Below are 23828 nucleotides of genomic sequence, written 5' to 3'. Positions count from 1 at the left end.
TCTCTCTCTCTCTCTCTCTCTCTCTCTCTCTCTCTCTCTCTCTCTCTCTCTCTCTCTCTCTCTCTCTCTTTCTCTCTCTCACACACACACACATTCAAATTCTCTCTCTCTTTCTTTCTCTAATATTTCCACTCTCGTTCTCTCTCTCTCTCTCTCTCTCTCTCTCTTACTTCATCTATATTTCTCGCCCGAAGAAAAGCAAACGAGCGACAAACCATCGCGTATGAATATACACGCGATACGTGTATCCATCTTGAATCGGTGTGGGAATTCAAAATTCGGCGAATTCCTTGGCACACTTCTCCGTCAACGAAATCCTGAGCGTCTCCTCCTCGTAGTCGTCGAAATTGCTGGTATCACCTGGCCCTTTGCATTTCGGTATGAACGGGGCTTCGATTTTCTTTTGGAAGACCGCTATCCAATCAGTACTGGCGAACCACTTGTGACCCTTGACATCGTTTACACCGGCCTTTAGATTGCCGTACCTTTTAGTGAGGTCGACTTGCAGCAGGTTACGCAGTAAGTCTTTCAAATCGGATCCGAAATGCGAGGGGAATCGTGGCTTTCCGCTGACAATCTTCTCGTAGATTTGTATCGGCTGATCAGCGAAAAATGGTGGATAACCGGCAGCCATCTCGTAGACCAGGACACCGAGCGCCCACCAGTCAACAGCTTTGTTGTAACCTTTGCTGAGAATGATCTCGGGGGCGAGATACTCTGGAGTGCCGCATAAGGTCCATGTTCTACCCTGTACCCTTTTGGCGAAACCGAAATCCGTGACCTTCAGATAGCCCTGCGAGTCAATCAACAGATTCTCCGGCTTCAGGTCCCTATAGATTAAGTCGAGGTAGTGAAGGTACTCGAACGCTAACACAATCTGTGCCGCGTAGAAACGTGAATGCGGCTCTGAGAAGCGGCCAACTTTTCGCAGATGGCTGAACATCTCGCCACCCGGTACGTATTCGAGGACCATGTAAAGATACGAGTTATCCTTGAAGTGAAACCGCAACGAGACCAGAAACGGGAAGCTAATCGCCTGCAGTATCCTCTTTTCGTTAAGCGTATGTTCAACCTGCTTGAGTTTCACGACCTTCTGCTTGTCGAGTATCTTCATGGCGTAATACTCCCCGGTCGGCTTGTGTTGCACTATCATGACACGGCCGAACGAACCGGTGCCCAGTGTCTTGATACGCTCGAAATCGTCGAGCGCCGCGGTGTTTGTCGGATTTCTTTTCCACTTGTCCTCGAACTCCTTCTTTGCCTTGTCGAGAAATTCCTTGACGCTCTCGGCGGCGTCGACTTTTTTGTTTGCGGTTGCGGCATTGTTGCCCATCTTAGCAGCCGCGTACGTACCCGAGCCAGCCAGGGCTCTACACACCTCAAGAAGTTTTAGAAGACCGCGTCTTCGTTTCCGTTTTCGTTTGTCCTCTTCCGTAGCCGAGCCTACCACAGCCCCGCCGATCACCGCGCTCTTTTTCAAATTGCCACTACCTTCTACTTCACCGTCCTTGTCCTCTATCCACTGTCCACTATCGTCACCCGATAGCCCGCAATTGTTTCTCACCGACAGTTGTCGACGTTGGCCCTACGAGAGACTTGTACACGTACAAGAGGGCACTCACACTTACGCAAGAACAGGGCACACGCGCGCACTGAACGACGAATACACACTCCTACCGACTAACGGACTATCCTTCCTTTCTTTTTTTTCTCCAGTTCGACTTACTTGACGACAACCGTGTGACCTCTAGCACTCTAGCTTGAACCTTCGTGGTCCCTTAATTGTACGACAAAGAGCGAGACCGAGCGATTTCGCGCGGAAAAATGGGTCAGCATTAATCCTCGTCCGCAACTCGCGCCATCTTTCCTGTCAATTGTACTGGCCCGTCGTTGTCGTCTCGTTCACCGAAGCCGTCACAGTCCTTCCCTTCCTTGTCCTTGTCTCTTTATTCTCTCCTCTAAACAGTCGCCGCAATCTCCCGTTATACCTCTTTGCAACTTTCGTCGACGTTCCGACTTTTGTCCCACTCTGACTTGACAAATCAAAACACTGGAAACACTTGTCGGTTCTCACAGCGGCAGTACGCACCGAATGGCAAAATCGCAGCTCGAGAACGATAGTTTGGAGCAAGGGTCGAACAAGAGCGAGAGAACGACGTCGGTTTCGATCGCTCTTCAACCCTCGGTGACAGAGCTTGCGAAACGTCGTCTGCTCGACTTACACGGCACGAACACCACAGAAAACTTTGACTTGCTACTCGCATTAAATGAACATCGCGAACGAACCTCGTGTAGTCGCGTCTTCTCGCGATAGAAAACAAAAAGTAATTACGCGCTGTCGCACTGAACACACAGATCCCTTTGCTACAGTCGCGGACTGATTTTCAGCTCTTAGAGACGTGCAGGCGGCGGTAGCGGAGACAGTCGGTACCGTTCCTAAAGATGGCGACGCGGCTCGCTCTACTTGTTCGCCTCGGGATTTCGCACGGCTGCGAAAGTGACGAAGTGCCGCTCTACGAAGCAAGAGAGCTACTGTACTGCACACCTCGGATATTGCTTCAGCTTATCGCCGATAGATGTAGCACTGGAAGGTTTAACGACTTCCTCGATCAGTGCTGCCGCCAAACGAAAGCGTCGACGTACTTTGAATTCAAAGTAAGCTCGTCCTCGCCTCCGAATCGTCAAGGCTTTCGCACTGGATCGCGAAAACGTTTCGTACAACTTGCTTGTGCCACTGTTTCGGCTGGGAAATGTGATCGTTGAGTCACCGAGAAAACGAGTTGCGATATCTTGTGAATTTTGTCAGAATTAATATTCGTCCATTTGACAAACATCGGTAGATACATCCTTAATAATTGAGTTAATTACTAAGTATTATTTTCAATTTCTTGCATTAGCTTTGCCAAAATCCTACGATTATAATATAAACTTGAAAGTCGTTTATTGTACTAAAATTTTATATATTTTAAAAATCAAAATCACATTTACAAACTGTGTACTATTTTTTTTTTTTTTTTTATATATAATATTGTTATCGTAGTAAAGATAAATCTCTAAATCTCTAAATCTCTTAATGTGTTAAGCTATGTTCTGCTTGATCAACGTTGATGTATCTTATAATAGCCTAAAAGAATTGTAAGGTTATGAATTCGTTATTGTCGTTGTATTTATTTTGATTTTTTTTTTTTTTTTTTTTTTTTTTTTTTTTTTTTTTGAATTGACACTCTATTGTTGAGTAACATTCTTATTGACACTCTTATCGTAGTTATTTTACCATAAGCCAATCTTGCGTCGAGTTTACTCAATTTGGTAGTTTCGTTGCTATTAATAATAATCGACCTGTTTTGTGGTATTGAACCGTGGTACGTGCACGGAAGGTTGAATACTCGCTGACCTGTGATAATCCTTTGGCGATTAGTTTCTAACTGTAGATAGGCATATAGGTACAATTTTAGAGCGGCAGATACGGTCGAGAAAGCTAGGTGGAGTCGGTGGAGGACGGGACGAACCGGTTACGATCGAGTCAAAAAGGTACGACCAGGTCAGGCCTTTCGGACGTATACAGTATTTTTGTGTGCAGTCCTGATACATTGCACATCAGACTAGATAAAGACGGCAAAAGGACACTTCCACCGAGGTTACATTCGGATATATTGCTTGTATTAACTTTAGTTTGTTTCTACCCTATGGGATGCGCGCGACCACGCGTTCTATTGATTCCATGACCCGAAGCTGAAAGTGGTGTGCCAATTTGTGGAAGGAAAGTAGAACCGCGTCTCTGCCATTTCTTGAATATTCTTTTCAGAAAATTGTACAATTCGTATATACTTCGATAAATTTAAATTCTCAATAGCATTATTCTGCTGAAAGCTGAAGCTTTAAAATGTTTAAAACGTACTATCGATAAATTTTAAAAATTGTATACATACTGATATAAAATATTTAAAAAATGTGTGTGTGTGTGTGTGTGTGTGTGTATATATATATATATATATATATATATATATATATATATATATATAAAACTATTACTTTTACAAACGTATATTAATACTTCTGAAATTTTTCACTTTATTTTCCTTCTCGGAACTTTCTAATACGTAAAAGTAATGAAACAAGCTATTAGTCTATAGCGTGGTGAATAAGAACGCATTAAGAAAAGTGGGAATTTAGTCCAGCGAAATGAAAATTTAGATGCGTGGATGCTATCTTTAGTTTGACACTGCAAAGCCAGTGGAAATATAGGTTACTGTCATCGAAATAGCTTGTGGCTGAACACTTCCACTGACCCACTAAAACAAAATTTAATTTTATCAAGTAATGCTACATGTCACCATCTACATACATATTTAGTACCATTGATAAAATATCTTCAAACGTTAAATTCTATATTAATTATCAGCAATATATACACATAGATACCTTGAAGAAAATTTACTAAAAATAACTACATTAAAAAAATAGATATATATTTATAATAGATATATATTGATAAGTCTAGTTCGCAACTTTGTAGAAAAAAAAAGATGTACATTATTTCTTTTCCTATATAAATATCACATATTTATTCGTTCTGTGAGTATTATAAATAGAAATGCGCTAGAAACGATGAACACCTTCTTTTTGGAAAGTTTTATTGAAAACAACTCGATTTGGTATAAATGTGTCCTCAAGGTTTTACCATGTAAGGGATATTCAAAAAGAAGCATCTGCTTTGCACGTCTTCACCTGCACCGACCATAGCAGCTGCTCGGTGTTATCTTCGTGCTTACGTAGGCCTCTGGCACGTGGCATATACGGTAGAACAAAAAATACATTTCTTAACAGGCTAAACTGACACGTTTGCATGATTTTTGCGAATATGAAGATTGATGAACCATATTTGATCTCGTGCCTAAAATTTTAGAAAGAACGATGTTTTTCTTTTATTTTAATAATTATCACGAAATTTCGACGTAATTATAAAATGAATTATTCTACTCGAACTTCTACAATGTGATACAATAGATTTTGTATAATAGAAATGTACTTGATATCTTTTTCTCGTGCGAACAAAAAATAAAATGCATATTCATATATACATCATATAAAATTATACTTTTCCCTACTACAGATAATGAGATATACAAAATGAGGTATACACGTGTGCATCAATTTTTATATGAATATGTGAATCTACGTATATGTATACATAATCTATATATAGTACCTGATGAAAAAAAATACGTATATATACACGTATGTACTTGTTATGTGTCATAAGGACATTTAGTGTGTCATCTTGAAGTAAATTATACTTCAATTAAATTGTTGATAAGACTTTTAGAACTAACGTCTAAAACAATATTGTAGCGAAAAGAAAATGCGATCTTTTACTATTTCATAGTAAAAGCAACCTGTAACATGGACGTAAATGCAGCAGAGCCTTTCGTATGGGTGCGTGGATCAACCTGAAAGCATCGCGCACCTTTTAATATACACCGGAAATGGAACCATACGCGAAACTTCTAGAACTTTCCGTCACTTGTTCCCGTTTATATCTTGTATATTATCCACAGTATACATTAAATTTCACTAGAATCGAACCAATATCTTAAATTGTACATAAGATTTAATAGCCATTATTTTGAAGACAATGCGGAACAAAATACATGTTCCCTCAAACAATACATCACTAGCGCCGGAAGCGCGGGGATTTTTTACGAGTTTCGTAAGACAGTATCCAATTGGTCAGTATGTTATTTGGAGGGGCATTAACAATGCGGTAGTGGCGAAGTTACCACTACTACGAACCTAAAATCGCATAACCACAACCATTAACAGATGATTATACTTCATGCGTATTATATTCTTCACTTGGAGAAAGATAAAACCATCGCTATAATGAATTACTGACGTTTGATATTCTAACGCAGTTTTATATGAAACTTCGTTGAATCATGGCATATTCACGATGAGAATATAGCGGCAAATTACGTATCTCAAAATCATTTTCATTAGGAAGTAAACTAATAATAAATAAATAAACAACTGTTACCGATAATATCGTTTACCGAGAATCTTCCAGTAATTTTTGCTCTACAGTGAATAAATTATATATTAACGGTTTCTAGTTATTTTAAAATTACATTTACAATGAACAGTTTAATAAGCGATTGATCCATGCGCCATCTGTAAACGAGCGGGAAAGAAAAGTGTTTGAAGGCCGCCGGCCTGCCGGCCGGGCCGAGTAACTCTGGTCTTGGACGAATCAGTGTGCGAGTCTCTCTGCCATTTGCGCGTCGGTACGCGACTACGCGGCAGTGGTGATACCAGAATTCTACGTCTGCTTACCGGTGCGTAGAAAACGCAGGCCTTATTAAGTGCGTTTTGTACCTAAGTGCTTTATCGACCGTACAATTAAATTGATCAGCATGGCGGATACGGAATCTAAGTAAGTACTACAGATTTTTTTATTGATCTATCGTAAGAAAATCGCACGTTTTTGTCGAATGCTTTTGTTATGTTTCTGTGCTGGATACAATAACGGCGGGTTAACAATGTGTTTCACATTCCCAATTTTCACTTGTTTGTTTTAAAGAAATGAAACGTGAAGTCGATTTGACCAGTTTGATGATATTATTTGTATCGTGATTGATTGTGTACTTTTGAAAGCGTACGTAATTTGTACAGTCACGAGAAAGGGACCACGGGGGAGAGAGAGGGGATGCTCTCTCTACGTGATATTCTCAGCTTGATTCGTAAGGCGCGTTACGTTCTCAGGATTACCTGCTTTTGCCATAACATGTGCTCTACTTGCAAACCGCTTTTCTGGCGGCATCGTTTACCCTTTTATTTTCTCCACTTGTAGCTTCAGTTACATGGGACATATAACAAGAAAGTACGTGTGTTTGTTTGTTATTAATATTTATTTTCATTTATATTCATTTTCATGAATATTTTAATCGTGAATACTTCAATTATTTACTATCGAAACAATTATTTATAAATCACTTAACACTTTTGTGAGTATAATAGATAAATATATGTTTGCAAATCGAGTTGAAATATTTTATAACACGTGAGATTATAATTTTTCGGCGTTAAGGATAATTTGAACATTTTTCTATAAAGATATAAAGTCTTGATCGTATATAAAAGGAACTATTTTGCAGATGATTGTATACACATCACCTTAAAAAGAAAATGGACAATGTATCGATCTGTTCTCCCTTACCGACTAAATGTGGAGAATACTATTGTTTTACTTAATATTTCGAAGAAAAGACGTATAATATTTGTAGCAATAAACATCGGTGCTATTTAGGTTTATTTAAGTTTCGGTACTATGGGAACAAATGTATATGTAACATTCATGTATATATTACGGTCCACGAACTTCTACGATTTGCCGCGCCGAAACAGCCTGTATGTTGCATGTATATACGTGTGCTCTGTTGAAAGGAGTGAGTTGAAAGAAGGGGAGACGAAAGCAGGATAATATTAACATCGGTAGGTGCCGCTACGGTTGGCGTCCTATCTCTATTTCTTTTCCTTGTCATTCCATCTTTGTCTGTAGCTGTAAAGTTACCGCTCTAAAGAAAACATATCATGATAGAATCACGTTTTAAATATATACTATTTGTATGTCATTTAACAGTTTTCTTTTTTTGCGAAGTATAATAAATATTTCATCCATAATATGGACGTTGATACTTTAAATACAGAATATTAATGTATAATAATGTATTTACACACATTATTATTATTATGTTGTTTTATGTTTATTTATATGTATTATGTTTTAACTTGTATAAATTAATTAACTTAATTGCTTAATATATTGTAATTTTTTAGAGACACCAAAGTTGCTACTACTCCAGAAAAGAAAGTAGTCGAAGAAGAGAAGAAGACAGTTCAAGAGATTGATGAAGATTCAAAAGCATCTGAAAATGGAGAAGCCGAAGAAACCAAAGAAAATGGGTCAAATGAGGAAAAAGAGGCAGAGAACAAGGAAGCAGAATCAACAGAGAATGGTGATTCTACAGGTAATATCAATAAAAAAAGTTTTTAATTCGTTGCCAAATATTTAAATTTAATTATGCTATAAGAATATAAATTGTTGTATATTATTGAAAACAATAGAAAATTCAACTTATAAGAATAATATTAAAATATAGTTATTTTATATTATATATTATTTCTATCCATAGATGCTCCCATCGATAGTTGTTGTGTAAAGAGAAAATCAACAACTTTAAGTGAAACAACAGAAGAAGCTGCTACTGATGGTGCCAGTCCTGAAAAAAAGACAAAACTTGATGAGAAATGTGCTGAAACAGAAAGCAATGGGGAAGCAGAAGCTACGGCCTAATATTTTTTGTTTACTGCAGATTTAATCTATAGATACAATTTTAACAGCTAATGACAAGTCAGAACACCTAAAATTTGTTATGCATCGTCAAGATAGACGAGCATTAAAAACAAAAATTTCAATATTGTATTAATGACTTTTGTGTTCAGACATTTTATGTGTGTTTATTGCAACCATTTTTATGATTTTGATTGGCAATAGCATATATCTATAACATCATCATAAATTACCATTTTAGATTACTACCATTCATGTTTCCTAAGTTTTCCACATTGACGTCCATACATAACACGTATATACACACAGTGCTAAACTTATAAGATGAAAAAGATACAGATAATATTATAAATAATATATTTCTGATACATAAAAGTAGATAATAGTGTGGTGCTTGAGAATGACACTTGTAGGAAAATGTTCCATACATAATTTTCTTTCTGATGCACAGATACATGAATATATATTAACATTTTATATTGAAGATGGAAGAAATAATATTTGCAAATCAAAATACATTCCTAAAATACCTTAAAGCTCGCCTAACGTTCATTTAGTAGTATTTTCTGACGAAAGATGTAAAATGAATTCCATTTGTAAACTCTGACAAATATTTGTTTCATACATAATTTAATATTCAATAAAAGTAAAATAAATTAGACAAACTATAAAGTGTTTGAGTACGCTGACATTAATATGATAATATATAGTTTAAATGGTTTATAATTAAAATTTAAACTATATTCGATAAAAAATAAATATTATTCAATTATCAAAATCGTCAAAATATTGAATATATGTACAGAAAAATACTGATGAGTAAAAAACATGTTATTTGCAATAACAGCGATATAGAAAATACTGCGTTGACAATTTTATTTAATAAAGTTGCATATCAAAAATTTGAAATTCATGTGTAAAAGAAATATACTTATAAACAATATGAAAGGTGCAAAATTAAAAGCAATCTAGTGTATATTATACGTACTAATATTAACCAATTGATTTATATATTAAAACAATTACTATATCATCATTAGTCCTTTTTAGTTACTATCTAGTACAAATTGTTCTCATACAAAGTATAACAAAATCAGAATAACTGTGTAATATTATTTCTTATATAATAAATATTACATGTGAATTGGCAGCACTGTATAAAATTATATTAAAACATATCCATGAACAAGATAAAATTAATTTAAATACAATGTTGATATATTTATGTTAGACTTCTACATTCTAATACTTCATAAAAAATTCGAGATAGTTGTTATTAATAAAACTATTTATGTACAAAGTAATATTTGTCTTTGTATATATTACAATATATATGTAATAGATAATAAAAATTCATTCACAATCTACAAAATCTTAAGAATCGCTTATGGTGTCATAATAACATTCTATACATATATTGCTATTAAATTTTGAATAAGAAAGCTATAATTTTGATATTTACCATTCTTTTATTTACTTTAATACTATTTATATCATATTGTAATATTGTATTTATGTTTTCATTTATTCCATCCTAAAATTTTTTAAAATATATTATTAAATTACCTTAACAATGATATCTTGAAATTTAAGTAAAGTTGAATAAATTATGTGTGAGAATACAAAATTGAAATTCCTACTTCATTTTATTTAAGCAAAAATAAAAAATATTTTATATCAAGTGAATTTTTGCTGTATAATGATCATTATAGCGATTGACAATACAGATATGATGAAATTTTTAACATTTTTATGTTAATTTTTTTAATATAGTTCAAATGTTTTCAAATTATATACAGTGTCATCTATAGGAGGATTAAAGCTTTAAAAAATTTGACAGTTGTGAAAGTATGTGTCACAGACGATGTATATGAGTATGTATGTACCGGGCGGTATTTGTTCATTCAAATTGTGTAATTAGTATTTAAATACACGAGTTTATAGTTTAAGGACATATTTGAAAAATAATTTTGTTTCATTGTGTCGTTTACATAATTATATAAAATGACTACAAAACTGATTTTCTCTAAACCTGGTAGGTGCAATTCTGTTTAAATTCATTATCTGTACAAACTATTAAAAGAATAATTTTCTTTCTTTTTATTTTTATTTGCTAATATTGTATTTCTTTTGGATTATAAATGATTTAAAAATATTATGTATTTACATATACAATTGTATGACATAACCTATTGTGAATTTTGTGTGTGTGTGTGAGTGCTGTGTGTGAGTGCGCTGTTTTGTATTCCATATATTTATGTATATACATACTCTAGTGAGAAAAATTATATTCATTTGATAATCTTTTAAATTGCAGGAGATAGTATGTGGCAAGAGGATAAACCAGATATAGAAGCCCATTCATCTACACAATTTGTATATAATGCACATCATTCCCTTGCACTTAACATGCAACGTCAACGACTACCTACATTTAAATATAAAAATCATATTATATACTTACTGGAAAAATATCAAACATTGGTCTTGATTGGTGAAACTGGATGTGGAAAAAGTACACAATTACCTCAGGTATGTTCTTATTTTGAACAAATTTTATAATATAAAGAGATAAAATTTTAATAGATAATATGAATTTTACTCTATATTAAATAAAATTGTAAAATTGTTTTATATAAATTTAAGATATAATAAAATAATATAACATATATACATATTTGTTGTTATCTTTTGTATAAAGTTTTATATATATATATATATATATCATACTATTATAGAGTTATAGAATTTTATCTCTATCAAATTAAAAATCAAAATATTGTTAATATGTTATTGAATGTTATTCCTTGTTCATTTTTTAAATCATCTGTAATATTTGAAATAATTTTATTATATTTTTACGTGTGTGTAAATATATGTGATAGTCAGTATAATTTTATTGATTGCTTTTCTTATGTATATATAATATTTACTATTTATAATCTTATGTACATAATATATAAGATGTCTAAAAGCATAAACGAATTGATTCCTCGTAAAAACATAAGAAAGAAAAATATAAAGTAAAATCTTTTCATTCGAATCTTAGTTTCAAGAAAACCGAATTTGAAAATTTGTTTGCGTGAATTTATCTAATTACAGATCGAATATGATCAAACAATGAACAAAAGGTTATATGAAAATAAATAAAAAATGTACATTAAAATTTTATTTAAAACATTATTTCCGAAAAAAATAAACTTCGAATATGTTTAGTTAAGAATTAGCTTAATATATACTTATATACTTAATAAATATTTAAAATTAATTTTCTGCTCAAAGGAAAAAATTTTTATAGGTTTTTTTCTTATTGTTTTATAAGGAATCACCTTATGTCTATTCATACGTAAATTTTGATCATATACTATTATATATTATATATATAAATCGTATAAACAGATCTAATAGAAACTTTTAGTATTTCATAAACTTGCGCACGCGCCTACGTAAAGATCACATTGTATCGCCATTCTGTTGTAGTCAAACAAGATACGACAGTACACTTCATTATTTGTCCAAATTGTAATATGTGTTAATAAAATTTGCCGGTAACAATAACGATATTCTAAATTTGATTAACAATCATGTATCGTAAAAAGAAATATCATGAAACAATAAATTTTATAATTAACTATTTTGCTATCGGACAATTAAAAAAACGAATTATGTGACAATAGTGCGACTAAAACATAATTATTAAAAAGGTTTCATGTTATCAGAATAACATGACGTTGTTCATTAAATTGTTCTTTAAATACTCGAATAAAATATGGCATGGTATCAATTAATCAATCAAAATAGTACATTCAGAAAGATTTCATGTATCCATGTGGAATCACGCTATGCTGAACATCGCTGAATGTCGCAGTATTATTTATTACAGATCAAAGTACTGTTATTTATCATAATAATACCATTATCCTACGAAAGATATGATATAAAAACCATCAAAATCACGTGATGAGTTCGAAAGTTAAACGACAGTATATTATTGCATGTCATTACATCGAAAAAGTGAATATTACAATAACATTGTTTTAAAATAATAAATGAACGTGTGTTTTTTATTCATGTTACATTAAAGAAGTATGTATAACAAAGTTATTGATCAATGAATTTATTGCTAATATTTAATGACAGTGTACATTTAAATTAACCACATATCTGCAATACATTTGAATCTACTATAAAGAAGATCATGACATAATACAAGAAGAATGTTATGAAGATATAACAGGAATATACCAATTTATACGTGCCAAATTTATATACAAAATGTTTAGTTCAACAACTCTAGTAAGCAGGTCATTCCTAGCAATTTTGATATTAATGACATTATATTTTCTTGGAATGGACCTTCTATTGTATTCTAGAGTACAAAATTATGATATAAGACCTACATCAAATGGTACACGATATGTTTCAATCATACCTTGTGATTTTAATCCGTTATGTACAGTGACTGTAAAAGGATTAATGCTTGATCATCCAAACCATTTTCTTTTGAGTCCTCTTGCAGCTATCATGGATGATTTGCTGCATATAAGCAGTTCTTGGATATGGGTGACGCCAAATGCAATCAGTTGTTTCCATGTATTAATAGCAGTATTGGCTGGTAAATGTGTTTCCAATGATTCATTGTCTTATAGACGCCTAGGTGTAATACTGTTTCAAGCAAGGACATGGCTAGATGATCTAGATGGACATGTTGCTAGAAAAAGAGCAAATATTAATGGTGAACGTTCAGATGTTGGTTCGTCTGGTTACATTATTGATGGTATTTGTGATGCTTTAGGTTGTGTTGCGTTTATTATTGGTTTATATCAATTCCTTGCCCGTAACTCAAGTAGACGTGGAGGATATGACAAGCTGCCACAACTTCCTGTATCTTCAGTTTTGGAACCTGGAAATGTAACTCTGAAAACTTCAAATGCAGCGCTTCGTAACATATTACTTATGACCGTCCATTTGTTCCTCACCAGTGCCGCCTGGAATCGATATATATATTTATATCAAGATCTTCTTGAGACTGAATATAGAACACCATCAATTAGTAGAGAACATCTTTATGCTAGACAGACAACTGTATTCAGAAGCTCGTCCTTTACAATAATAACTCTTTGCTGGAAGTTTTTAAATTTTCATGCTGTCATGGATTATTTGCTGTTAGCAATATTTTTTGATCGTATGCGGGAATATATTAGACTTATAAGATGGTCTTCGTATGTTGTTGTATTATTACTTGTTTATGTAACTGAATTTCATTTTTTGCGGGCCTATACATTTATACAAGATGTACCATCATTGATTGATGAAGAGATATCTTCATCTGATGTATATACTCAAGGATGACAGCGTGAATATTGGAAAACATTGTTTTCTACTATTCGTTATTGGTGATATATAATGACTAAAATGAATTGTACACTGAAATTTGCAAATTTGTCTATGGAAACAATATCTTGATACAATTTTTTGTATTTTCTATTTTTCTGCATGTATTTTATATACATACCAGACTGATATATGAAAAAAATGTGTATAACCCCTTAAATGACAAACTAATAAAATTATTAATTTTTATTTTAATTTAGTTCTAAAATTTATAATGTTCAATTATAGCCAAAATTTTCAAGAATAATTTTCTTAAATCATTTGTAAGTTATAATATATATTAATTCATATGTTTTAAGCAAAGATAATAATTAGTAATAATTTACATTACTAAATTATTTAATAATATATCTGTCTTCCTAGTTATGTAACTATGTATGTAGTATATATTAATTTTGTATTTGTAAAATATGACTATTAAGATACATTGTTTAACTGTCTGATTATTTATTTTGGTGGTATTGCTGTGATGGTTGATGATTCATTTGAGGGGTTTTAATGTTAATATTTAGTTACATAACATAAACAATAACATATACTATTAAAGGATAATATAATAATATGATCAAAGTGTATTCAAATTTAATAAAATTTTTTTAGTATGTTTTTTATACCTGTAGTGCAGATTAAAATATGAAATACAATTATTGCGTATTTCGATTTAATCATTAAATTCGAATAATAATATATAGGTTGTATTATTATATATGATATAAATATGTATTTATGTTAAATATACAAGTTAATTAATATATGTTGATATGTGATAATCATTAATATTAAGTGCATAAAATATATAATTTTGCATTTTTTACTTGTAATAATTGACGATTTCTTGCCTTTAACTGCATTTTAATGTGATCCAATGTTGCGGGTTACCTCGTTATAGTACTTGTAAGTTTGCCGAAGTCACGTGGTATAATAAGCTTTCAATAAAATCCGATATAAATATGACATTGAACTACAAAGACGTAATATATGTAATATTCCTCCGTTACGGGATATGTGCTAAAGCTGGTAGTAGATTTCAGAGTATAGAGCTTCGCGTTGAACTTGAAAAGCGATCAGTGCATTTCACAGTGTACTAATCAAATTTGTGTAAAATATAAATTTTACTTATATGACACATGGTTTATTTACTATGCCTTTGTTATCTTGCATTAAAAAAAGTGATAGTTGTACTGGATATTAAATAAAGTTTTATAACTATTATATTTTACTACATAATTCTACATATTCTACTACATTAATACTACATAATTCATAAGCATTAACTTCATGTCCAAAATGAACGTGAAATAGAACATTATTTTTTGTAATTTTTGTAAAATATATTTCATATTAATATAATAATCCTATAGAATATAAAAAAGTAATATATACCTATGTAAAATATATTGCAAATATAAAAAAAATTGCATTATTAAATAAACAATATTCAAGAATTATGTAACTATAATATTAGTTTTTATAACATTTACTGTATACATATTTTAGTGTTTTTTTGCATTTATTATTAATAGTGAATATTCGTAGCAATAACATTTCAACAAGAAATAAATAAAATATCAAGTATTTAGACAAAAATATAAATGCGATCTACAATATTTTTTGTAGGATTTCTTTAATTTCATGACTATGTCATGTAGATTCTTGTAAATAATTATTGATTTTTCAAAAATAAATAATGCTAACAAATTAAATAATTTATCACAATATGAATACTAATATAGTATGGACACGAACGTGTCCTAAACTTATATTATTTCAATGTCGCACATCGATATGTAACATTACTAATTAACTACATTTATTAATATTAGAAGTTAATATTAGGAACATCAAGCAATAATTATTACTCTTGGTACTTGTTAAATTATTATTATTATACTAGTAGATTATTTTACAGAATATTAAATACATTTTACAAAATTATATTACGAATTATGTTTATATTTTAATGTTTCCAAACTATAAAATATTTGTTACATTTTTTTTTATGCATTAAATCTATATTATTATATTATATTGTATTATACTATATTATTATATATTAAACTAAACTATATAACATATATATATTTAGTTAATTACAAAAAGTATTTTTTTATTTTTTAAAATGATTACAGTATCTTCTTGAAGCAGGATGGTGTGCAGATGGAAAAATGATTGGCATCACAGAACCAAGAAGGGTTGCAGCTACTTCTTTATCTAATCGTGTTGCTGATGAACGTAATTGTATTTTAGGCACTGAAGTTGGATATTCTATTCGTTTCGATAATTATACAGACGAAACCACAAAAATCAAGGTATTATTTTAAAATTAATTAATGCAATGAGGGAGATGAGATACATATATTATCAATATCCATTCGTTACAAAAATAAATGAAATAATAATAAATTCCAGACTAACTTCTATTTGACACGACAGTTGTTAAATTGTCTCTATACTTTGACTCTTTTTCAATTTTGTCTCTATACTTTTTTTATACTCTTTTTCAATTTTTCAACCTTTCAGTTGAGAATTTTTCAATTTCCTTTCTCAACTCTTCCACTTTTAACTAACTTTTACTAATTTATGTCACATGAGGAATAATTAATTCTAATTTCACAACAATATTACAAAAATTATTATTATAAATTAATATTTTTTCTCGATAATGTAAATATGTATATAATACAATATTTATCGATGTAAGAAATCTAAGTAAAAATAGCAAAGTGTTTAATAAAGTAATAAAAGTTAGATATGTATACACAATATAATATAATTGTAATAATAATAAAAAAATTATATATAGTCAGCAATTAAATAAAATTACATTATTGATAGTATATGACAGAAGGAATTCTACTTCGTGAATTAATGAGCGATCCTTTGCTAACAAGTTATTCCGTGATTGTGGTGGATGAAGTACATGAAAGGACTCTTCTTACGGATATTATTATGGGACTTTTGAAGAAAATAATTCGGGTAATTGAAGATTATAAATTCATAGATTTAAACCTAAATAGAAGATATACTAGTTGTCATAAAAAATTTGTTTTGTTTTAGAAACGAAGGAGTTTGCGGATTGTTGTTTGTTCTGCTACAGTCGATGCGGAACAGCTCCGAGATTTTTTCAATACAAATACAACCAGGGATTCAACGAAAGACACTGCAGTTATACTTACCATCGAAGGTAGACTTTATCCAGTGGATATTTTCTACATTAGAGGTATATTTACATATATAATTACATTAAATTATTCTACAAGTAATGTCTAGGTCAATTCACAAATAAATTTATTATTAATCATCAATATTTTTTTATTATTTTTTACAATTTATTTTTCTAAGTTTTTTATCTACTACTATTGATCGTTATTTTTTCTTATTTTCTATGCGGTTCTATGAGATTTCTTTCTCTTTCAATTTTGTGTTTCGCATAAACGCATTGTTTATATCAATATTCCTGCATTTTATTTTAGATCCAATAGCTAATTATGTGACCAGTGTGGTAGATATTGCTTTAAAAATTCATGAAAACGAAGAACCTGGTGATATTCTAGCGTTTCTTACGGGTTTGGACGAAGTAGATCAAGCAGTTTCTCTTTTATCAGAGCATGCAAAACTTATAAAGGAAGGCAAACGTGAGTAGGATACGGAATGATACCCTCGTTGTCATTGTCCTGTTATATAACTGTTCAAAGTTTAAGATAGATTTTATCAGTGTCCTTCTACTGTTCCTTTTTAGTAAAACTTTTACCTCTCGCAATGTACGGTTCTCTTCCGAACTCAGAACAACTGAAAGTATTTTGGAGGGCTGCCAAAGATACTCGTAAAGTTATCGTAGCCACAAACATTGCAGAAACATCCATCACTATTCCAAACATTGTTTATGGTATGAATTTAATAAAGTATTGGTTTTATTATTTACGTTCTGAAGAAAATATTCCTATTATTATTATTATTTAAATACAATAAAAATTTATAAAATTCGGTATAAAAATGATATTGAAATTTCTATCTAGTTATCGATTGTGGCTTTGTAAAAATTCCTTGGTATGAGGCTGAAACTCAAACAAATTCGCTCGTGATTGTTCCTGTATCCAAAGCATCCGCTGACCAACGTGCTGGCCGAGCCGGTCGTGTTCAAACAGGAAAAGCATATAGGTATACAATTCTTGTAAATATTTCAATTATTTAAATATTTAATAGAAATTTATTCGTTGGTTTATATTTTCATATTTTTGAAAGTTTCATTTAAAATCTAGATTGTATACAGAAGAAGCGTATTCAGAACTATTTGAGGCAACGCCACCAGAAATGCAACGCTCGGATCTGGCGCCAGCTATATTGCAATTGAAAGCTTTAGGAATTGATAATGTATTAAGATTTAATTTTCCTTCTGCTCCACCGAGTAAAAATCTTCTTACTGGATTAGAATTACTTTATTCATTAGGGGCAATTGATAATAATGGAGAATTAACAATGCCATTAGGCATAACAATGGCAGAAATGCCGCTAGAACCTGTTTTGGCAAAATCTCTTATAGTATCAGGTAAAATTATACAATATTACATTATAATTAATTATTTTTATATTAATTATTTAAATATAAAATTGTTTTGTACGAATATAGGCGAAATGGGATGTTCTGAGGAATTATCTACGATTTTAGCTATGCTTCAAGTGCAAAATGTTTTTATAAAACCAGCTGGAGGCCAAGCTGCTATAAAGGCAAGAATAGCGCATAGAAAATTCGAAGTTGAAGAAGGAGATTTATTAACGTTACTAAATGTATATACCGCTTATGAAAAAAATAAAACGCCTAGTTGGTGTCAAAAGCAGTTCCTCAATAACAAAGCTTTACGCAGAGCTACGGAAATTCGAACGCAAATGCACTCTATGATGGAGAAATTAGATATATCGTTGGTTTCATGTAATGGTAAATTAAACTGCAAAATTTTAAACTATATTATTATGAAAATTTTCTAATAACAGTTAATTTCTCTTCAAGGAAATGTACAACAAATTTTAAAATGTATAACCGCTGGACTTTTCCCGAAAGCGGCATACTTACATTACACTGGCGTATATAAAACAGTACATGGAAATAAGGATCTGTATATACATCCAAATAGCTGTTTATATACATTTCAGCAACCTCAATGGTTTGTACACTTGTTTTGTGTTTTTATAACATCATACACATTATACTGAGTCTCTGTTTTTCTTAAAGGTTATTGTTCTACGAAGTTTTGCAAACAAATAAAACGTATATGAAGGATATAACTGTGATACAACCAGAATGGTTATTAGAATTAGCACCACATTTTTATGAGAAGACATCTCTCGAACCTATCTAATATTTTGTACATATGTACTTAAAATAATACAGTAAGAAAGAAAAGAGAATAGTTTACTTAAGTCAAATGCCCTCTTCTAGATGAACAATACTGCTGATAAATATAATTATTAAATGTGTTTTTTTTAAATTTGGATAATTAAAATTTTGCAAAGTAGAACTACTGTCGATAAAGTAGTATATCTATCTTAATTCCACCATTGATACCACAAACGAGATCTAATACTAGACAAACTTCATGGTTTACGTCAGTTTTTCAAAAAACTTTTTAAAACTCAACGTCTATATACAGCGTGATCTGCTAAAACTCACAATTAAAGTAAAGAAAAAAACGTGTGTATTGAATAATTTTTCATGCAAAAGAAGAAGTTGAAAACTCTTCTCTAATAGTTTTGATTTAATCCAAAGTGATAGATATCTTACATTTAAGAAAACATGATATTAACCTTAATTTTATGATATCTGTTCAGAATCCTGAAAACAAACAGCATGGCTAAAATAGTTGAATCGTTGAAAAAATTAAGTGTTGAACATAGGACGCACAAACATGATGACAATCGAGTCATTAAAAGGAAAAGCGAGTTAATATCGTCGATGGAAAAAGCAGTATCTTCTGATCATAATTATATTCTTGCTGTTTGTGGAACGCAAAGGCAAATCTTGTTTATTCTAATGGAGTATTTACGTCAAATCTAGTTTAAAAAAGTATGGTATTCTTTAAACTTTAAACATTTCTAAATGTGTACTTATATGTTTAATATGTATTGCCTTGCAATTTTTCCTCTATTTCATTTAAAACATGTATGATTATTTTATAGAGAGATCGATAATTTTTTTAAGTTCATTTCATTTAATACATTGTGATTGGAAAAAATATTTAGCAGTTAATAAGTATTGTAGTAAATGAAATTAAATATAAGCATTATAAATATCTTTAATTTTTCAATTATTTTAGTATTGTTTGTTATTTTACTTATATTTAATTAAGTATAAGATTAAGAAACAAATTTTCATAATTAGATAAATATATTTAAAATACATTTAATATTACATTTGGATTTGACGTGAACTGACTCATAATTATATGTACTACAAAAAATATTTACAAAATGTCTTACGAATTAACTTTTATGTATAGTGATCCAGAATTTAGAATTTGTACAGCTTTTTCTGACTATACGTGTGTAATATATTCTGTTGGGGAGAGTTTCAATCAAACTGCTACATTAACTCACAATCAAGCACCTATTGTTGGTATTAAGTTTAGTCCTACTTCTAAAAATATTTTATATACAGCTACCAACAATGGAGAAATTACAGCATGTGACTTAAGAGCTAAAGGCAAAGTTGTTGCAAAGTTTAAAGGTATCTATTCATAAATTCAGTAAAAAAAAAAAGAATAGAATAGAATAAAAGGTACATAAATTAAATTTACATATTTAATATACTTCTTTTTTGGTTTTCAGATAATACAGAAGATGGTAAAACAAAACCTCTTTGTAGTTTTGACGTTAGCTGCGATGAAAAGCTTGTAGCAGGTGGTACAGAGCATATTGCAGGAGATGCATTTATTTTATTTTGGGATGCTCGGCATAGTAGTTCAAAATTAGATGATAGAAATAATCTCCTTGGTGGATACTGGGAATCTCATATGGAAGATGTTGTCTCGTTGGCATTTCATTCTAGTAAACAGGATGTCTTAGCATCTGGTAGTACAGATGGATTAATTAATGTCTTCGATCTCACACAACCATCAGAAGATTCTGCATTAACTTCCTCTTTAAATACAGAATCATCTGTGGTAAGTTTAGTCCTTATAAAATCTGATAAATATTTATACCGTAGAAAAATAAAAATTAAAATCTATTTTAAACAAAAATATAGGATAGGATAGGTTGGTTAAGTGACGATAATCTTTGGTGCACTACACACAATTCACTACAACTTTGGGACTATGATGAAGTAACTCCATATGCTAAATTTAATCGCAGTAATATAGCAATTTTCCAGGTTAATAGAGTAATTAATATAAATGTTTATATAAAATATTAGTTCTAAATCTTGATGATAAAACATCAACAAAAATATTTTATGATAACTTTTATAATAATTTACATTATTTTTTTTAGAACGATGATCCAGATGATTGTTATATAGTCAAATTTCATGCTTCAAATGTATTTGAACAACCATTTCTTCTTGCAGGTTTTAGTAGTGTTAAAGGGTAAATTGCTTTCTGCCTCAAAAACTTAATAGTATGAGATAGTATAACATCAAAATTAATGATATTTTTATTGATATTAATTAAATATTTGAACATCAATAATTAGTTTTATGCAATATATTTGCAATGTTTTTCACATATTTTGTATTAAAATATTTTAGGGAAAATTTGAGATGTTTAAATGTCGTAAATAATCGACTAGAAACATATTATAATATGATAGGAAATAAACAAATAGTACGTGATAGCTGGTTACACGAAAAGGTATAATTTTAATATAAATAAAATTAATGAAATTTATGTCATTTTAATTAATATCATATATCATTTGTAGAGTGGTTCTTTGGTAACAGTAGGTGAAGGTGGACTTATAAACATTTGGAGGCCAAGTGAAACTGTACCCATTCAAAAAAATTCTAGCCACAAATTGGTGGCAAAAATTGGCACTAGTAAAGTACGGGATCATCAACACAGGACTAAGCCATATTAAAATAAAAGTGATAGGATAAAAATTTATAAATGCAAAAAAATTTTTGTAAGTAAATATAATAAACAGAAGAGAAATATTACGTGTAACATTAACGTAATCGTACATTTCCCTCACGTTTTTCTTTATTACAATAACAGTTGTATGTACATTTATAATAAATAGATATTATTTCTTTATGCGGTTAATGATTTAACGGCGATTGATGTATCAATTGAAAAATGTAGCATGTGTATATATAAACGTTAAGGAATGTAAATCACATACCAGTGTGTATATATCCGTATAGAATTGAAACAGGAAGAAAAATATCGTAAATATTTGTTTACTCTTGCCAAGTAACAGATTAATTTCTATGGATATCGCCTTCTGGAAAAATTATTTCATTTCGCAATATATAAGGAATTATTAAAATAGGAGCTTTACGACGTGCATTTGTTATAAAATAGTTGCATTTAGCGTATTGTGAATAAATGGTAATCTTGATAAAGTAATCAAGCAAATAACAATAATAACAATTAATATTAGTATATAACCGACGTAACGGCTTTTAGTTTAAAATTGTTAAATTCTAAGAGAATTAATGCTGACGTATCAAGTAAACGCGTCTTAAAACAAATACGCGTTTACTTATTAGGTATAATTTTATGTTAACGTTTCCAAAGACGATCGCAGTTGCGAGTATCACAATGATAACAGTAGATATATAGTTTTAGAGTAAAATAGTAGGTACAGAGTAAACGTACAAAAATACTTCCCATGAGCGTCAGGGACGTAAAGATTCACTAAAACGTGGAAAACCGCGTTGCTAATAATTTTTTATATCCTTTCTTAAACTTATGCTGTCCAGTGACGTCAAATATTTCAGATGCCACAAGACGCATGTAGGCCGCCGCACTACTCCTTAGTTGTTATTCCAATTTGATTCTTCGCATTACCCTGAAGATGGTGTGCGACTTCATTGCACAAGGATAATATTTAATAACAATAAATTTTACTGGTATCAAGCTACATTTGACATAATGCAACGTTCTTAATGTACATAAAGAATACATTCTTTAATATATATTTATATATATATGTGTGTGTGTGTGTGTGTGTGTGTGTGTATATGCAATTAAATTATATATATAAATGTATATATATTTACATAATTATATATATACATATGTATATATAATTTCTAATATCTATCTGGAATGATTTCTTGGAATTACGTTCCAGCGTTAAAATTTACTTTTCATATATGTTTCGTGTTTTCCTTATAATGAGCATTACGACATTAAGAATATTTTAATTTGTATTAAGTGTTCTTGAAATGAAGTCGAACACTCATCCATAAAGGCTACTAACAGGTTAATACAATATCATTTATGAGCTAATATATGCTCGGTATTTTTTTTTTTTTTTAGTAATAGACTTGTAAGAACTCAATTATTTTTTTTTACATCTTACAGAAATACTTTTAAGAACTATTGTCACCACGATTGATTGAGACAAGTCGATAGCATTACTTATATTTCCTTACAAAGATAAATTAATTAGTCACATTTTTATCATCGTGCCTCGACGACGCTGTCCTTCTATTCGATCATATTGCACGTTACAGTATCTTTTGAGATAAACACTAATCTTCAAGCTAAAATCTAAATAGATTTGTGTATCAAAAGAAACAATTTTGACTTTACAACGATGATCCACATTCTAAAGCCACATTTCTGAGATTATCTTTTATCTAATATTTTAGACGTGCAGTATGATCAATCTTTGTATAATACTTTCTCTGGAACATTCTTCGAAAGTTTTCTTCATGAAAAAAGTCTCATATAAAGTATAAATAAAATAGTTCACAATCAAGAATCATCACTGATCTTACATAATGCAATAAATAAAATAGCTTGTATGTTACTAAAAAAAAAAAGACGGAAAGAAAAAAACGGTTACAGATTAATGATAATGGCAGTGAATAATCTCGAAGAAAAATATCAAATATAAAATACCGCTTGGACTATTGTCGATT

At 30.6% G+C, this 23828-nt stretch overlaps 5 protein-coding genes across 8 annotated transcripts in view; 4 read left to right on the top strand and 1 right to left on the bottom strand.

The window, feature by feature from the left end:
• The window catches only part of LOC122527740 (cAMP-dependent protein kinase catalytic subunit 1), a 3161-nt gene extending 618 nt beyond the window's left edge, over positions 1-2543 (bottom strand). For all 3 annotated transcript variants that reach the window (XM_043652188.1, XM_043652189.1, XM_043652187.1), the window contains exon 1: positions 133-2543. In XM_043652188.1, the coding sequence (XP_043508123.1) occupies positions 272-1333 (1062 nt within the window). In that variant the 5' untranslated portion in view covers positions 1334-2543 and the 3' untranslated portion in view covers positions 133-271. The remainder of the gene's footprint in view (positions 1-132) is intronic.
• A 3690-nt stretch (positions 2544-6233) lies between these two features.
• On the top strand, positions 6234-9500 carry LOC122527741. Its single transcript, XM_043652190.1, has 3 exons — positions 6234-6433; positions 7837-8027; positions 8193-9500. Exons 1-3 carry the CDS (start codon positions 6414-6416, stop codon positions 8351-8353), a joined length of 372 nt encoding a protein of 123 aa, XP_043508125.1. The 5' UTR covers positions 6234-6413; the 3' UTR covers positions 8354-9500.
• Positions 9501-10108: 608 nt separating this feature from the next.
• LOC122527737 (probable ATP-dependent RNA helicase DHX35) lies at positions 10109-19133 on the top strand. The gene is made up of 12 exons (XM_043652183.1): positions 10109-10385; positions 10668-10882; positions 15874-16053; positions 16580-16720; positions 16802-16964; positions 17218-17379; positions 17484-17630; positions 17761-17902; positions 18004-18290; positions 18372-18677; positions 18750-18903; positions 18972-19133. Exons 1-12 carry the CDS (start codon positions 10355-10357, stop codon positions 19096-19098), a joined length of 2055 nt encoding a protein of 684 aa, XP_043508118.1. The 5' UTR covers positions 10109-10354; the 3' UTR covers positions 19099-19133.
• On the top strand, positions 11633-13900 carry LOC122527739 (ceramide phosphoethanolamine synthase). Its single transcript, XM_043652186.1, has one exon. The coding sequence runs from the start codon at positions 12626-12628 to the stop codon at positions 13700-13702; it is 1077 nt and encodes a 358-aa protein (XP_043508121.1). The 5' UTR covers positions 11633-12625; the 3' UTR covers positions 13703-13900.
• LOC122527738 (WD repeat-containing protein 89) lies at positions 19112-21897 on the top strand. Of its 2 annotated transcripts, none has more exons than XM_043652185.1 (8): positions 19112-19129; positions 19568-19750; positions 20236-20462; positions 20564-20898; positions 20982-21107; positions 21227-21321; positions 21483-21585; positions 21656-21897. In XM_043652185.1, exons 2-8 carry the CDS (start codon positions 19587-19589, stop codon positions 21809-21811), a joined length of 1206 nt encoding a protein of 401 aa, XP_043508120.1. In that variant the 5' UTR covers positions 19112-19129; positions 19568-19586; the 3' UTR covers positions 21812-21897. The 2 variants fall into 2 exon arrangements, with proteins under 2 accessions (XP_043508120.1, XP_043508119.1); XM_043652184.1 differs by lacking the exon at positions 19112-19129 and adding an exon at positions 19255-19430.
• Positions 21898-23828: the final 1931 nt, after the last annotated feature.

The sequence above is a fragment of the Frieseomelitta varia genome, unplaced genomic scaffold (genome assembly GCF_011392965.1).
Source record: "Frieseomelitta varia isolate USP_RPSP 00005682 unplaced genomic scaffold, Fvar_1.2 scaffold_231, whole genome shotgun sequence".
NCBI classification, from domain to species: Eukaryota; Metazoa; Arthropoda; class Insecta; order Hymenoptera; family Apidae; genus Frieseomelitta; species Frieseomelitta varia.
This window is presented reverse-complemented; position numbering and strand designations above follow the sequence as displayed.